Raw genomic sequence first — 2799 nt, forward strand, 5'->3', positions numbered from 1 at the left:
GGAATGCCTGGCTCAGCCCTCTGGGTTGTGCCATGTTCACTCTGATGGTCCACGTTGACCTTAGCTCCAGGCTTGGACAGAGGATTCCCTTCCTCCAACATCTGGCTGCTCTGGCAGTGGTGGAGGCTGTTCGCACCCTTCCTGGATACCAGGTATGAGCCTACTCACTTCTTGTACCAGCTTTCGCAACATTAAGATATCATACTGTATTAGCCTACACATCATTCATGATTTGGCCCATATACTGCATGAATACACCCTATATATAAAATAGTTTTCTGTACTATGGAAAATATTATGGTATCAGTAGCATATTGAACCAAATAGTGACAATACATTGAAGGTCTGTGCATGGGGTTTACCTGAAAATGTTATGTTTTTTTTTTAAATATATTTCAACCCTCGGCAGGACATAGACCTGAGAGTAAAGTGGCCCAATGACATCTACTACAGTAACCTTGTGAAGCTTGGGGGAGTACTGGTGACTTCCACTGTAATACGGTCAACATTTCATCTGCTCATAGGTAACAACCTCCCTTTATTTTCAACTGATGTAACTGGAGGTTTCAACCTGAGAGTTGTCTTTTTCATTAATATGCTAACAAGAACCTTCAAGAACTAACACACGACATACCAGTTCTAGGCTGATTCTGGTCTTTGCTTGTGTGTTTTTTTTTGTTCTGTTTGTTCTGTTTGTTTTGCTTTGTAAACTGGAAAACACATGGTGGCTCTTATGGAAATTAGTTGTCTTACTGAACCAATTAGAAAGTTGGGAAAAGGTCAACAGTATAATTGATAAATTGTTGCAGATTTTTTTGCATTATCAAGAAAAATGTGTTTCTGTTGACATGCAAGGACTAAAAATGCCATTTAATATCATCTGTGGAAAAGCAAATAAAATCTGTTTAGTGGGGAGGCCAAACTTTCTACCCATAGTGTAATCATGATGGGAGTAGGAGGGTGTCAGACTGAAATTTAAAACATATTTTAAAAATATAAGAACACTTATAAATACTGTACTGTTTTACACAGCCAGAGGTTTCTGATTGTCATGCTATTTGCTCCATGCTCTGACTACTATAGGTTTTATTATCCATTAAAAAGATAATTTGTTTCATTTCATTTACATATTGGGAAAAATTTTGGCAGGAATAATTTTGATTTGATGCACCTGCGACTGTAATAAGAGGCAGTCTGAGCAGTTGTTATTGCTAACACTCTCCATCCACCCATCAGTCCATTTTTTCACTCTTCTGGGATCGGGTCATGTTGGCAGCAGGTTCAGCAAGGTAATCCAGACATCCCTCTCACCAGCAGCATTTTCCAGCTCCTCTGTCCAGATGGGAGGCTCTATTTGATCCAACTCACCAACAGGTGGTGATCAATTGACAACCCTTCTCCTCTCTTTACCTGAGTGTTGTCAGCAAAAACGGGTCCCAGAGAGAACCAAAAAACAGCCCAGGAGACACATGCCTGATGATTTGGTACCAGAAATGACCTTAGAGGAAGAGCTACAGGAGACTATTAAACAAATTGTCTATTTGCAGTTGGAAGTCCCACAGGAACAATAAGAATGTTTATAAGAAATATAGGAATGGCCACTAAATGATGGAGGATATAAGGAGATGACAGACAAGCCAAAAGAGGATGAGAATGAGCTGCATGACCCAGAAGGAATGGCACTCGAGACAGCAGATGTCTCAGTGCAGGAAGAGGAGGATATGGAGGAGGTTATAGGGGAGTAAAGGGAAAGCCTGTACTCCCCTATCACACCCGGCCCAATGGAATCAGTAGACTCCTGCCAGGAAGAGGATGCAGAGTATTTGGTGGTCCTAAATAAATTTATTATTATAATTATTATTAGTCAGATTTGGTAAGATATTTGAAAGGATTCTGATTCAATAAATGAATCCAAAATTGGGTTGAGATTCGATAAAATGCTACCATTCCTAGTTACAAGTAAATGTCCTGCATTCAGAATGTTACTTAAGTTAAAGTACAAAGGCATTAGCATCAAAACCTACCTAATGTTCTAAAAGTAAAAGTACTCATTATGCAGAAGGGCACATTTCACATTCCCATATATGATCATATTACATTATAATTACTGATGCAGTGTTTTGTTCATCACAATAATGTTGCAGCTTGTAAAAGATAGAGCTATTTTTAACTAGTATATACTAGTATGCTTATATAAAGTACTGCTGGGTATCTTTTGCCTTTTCTACTGAAGATCAATACAGTCTTATGATTATACTGTTATTTTTGTAACACATAAATGCCACACGTGACGCTTGTCCGTTATCACTTCGGGCTAACCCCATTCTACACAGGAACGCCAAACCGTGATGTCTCCCGGTGCCAACTTTGCAGCTGGCCAGAGCAGTAGTCAAAACATGAAGAAGAATCAATGTGTGATTGTCTGTTGATTATGTGGTGTGTAGCTAAAAACATTCTAACACGACCTCTAGTGACATGTCATGACATTAAACATAAGAAAATATTATGGCTATGGCTACAGTTATATACGTCATAATAATAATATTAAACATCCTGTCTTCTAACAGTCATCAACTTTCTATCTAGTTATCCTTGACCATAAGCAACCTGCAGCAACTCATGAGAATGACTAAGCATTTAACAGCCTGAGCTAGACATCCTGTCTACTCTAAGCATTTCTAATACATCAAGTATCTAACCAATATCTATCTGACTAAAAATACCTAACACCTTGTACTTCTACATGTGTAATGACAATAAAGTTTAATCTAATCTAATCTTTGAGCCAGAAGATCTCAC

General features: G+C 38.5%; 1 protein-coding gene across 1 annotated transcript in view; it reads left to right on the forward strand.

Moving 5' to 3' along the window:
• hlcs (holocarboxylase synthetase (biotin-(proprionyl-CoA-carboxylase (ATP-hydrolysing)) ligase)) overlaps positions 1–2799 on the forward strand; it is a gene marked incomplete at its 5' end in the record, with an annotated part of 94273 nt that overhangs the window by 68785 nt on the left and 22689 nt on the right. The window contains 2 exon segments of the mRNA XM_020620611.1: positions 1–152; positions 410–524. The exon segment at positions 1–152 is cut by the window's left edge and continues 8 nt beyond it. Of these exon segments, the coding sequence (XP_020476267.1) occupies positions 1–152; positions 410–524 (267 nt within the window).

Source organism: Monopterus albus, unplaced genomic scaffold, assembly GCF_001952655.1.
Source record: "Monopterus albus unplaced genomic scaffold, M_albus_1.0 scaffold243.1, whole genome shotgun sequence".
In the NCBI taxonomy this organism is placed as follows: Eukaryota; Metazoa; Chordata; class Actinopteri; order Synbranchiformes; family Synbranchidae; genus Monopterus; species Monopterus albus.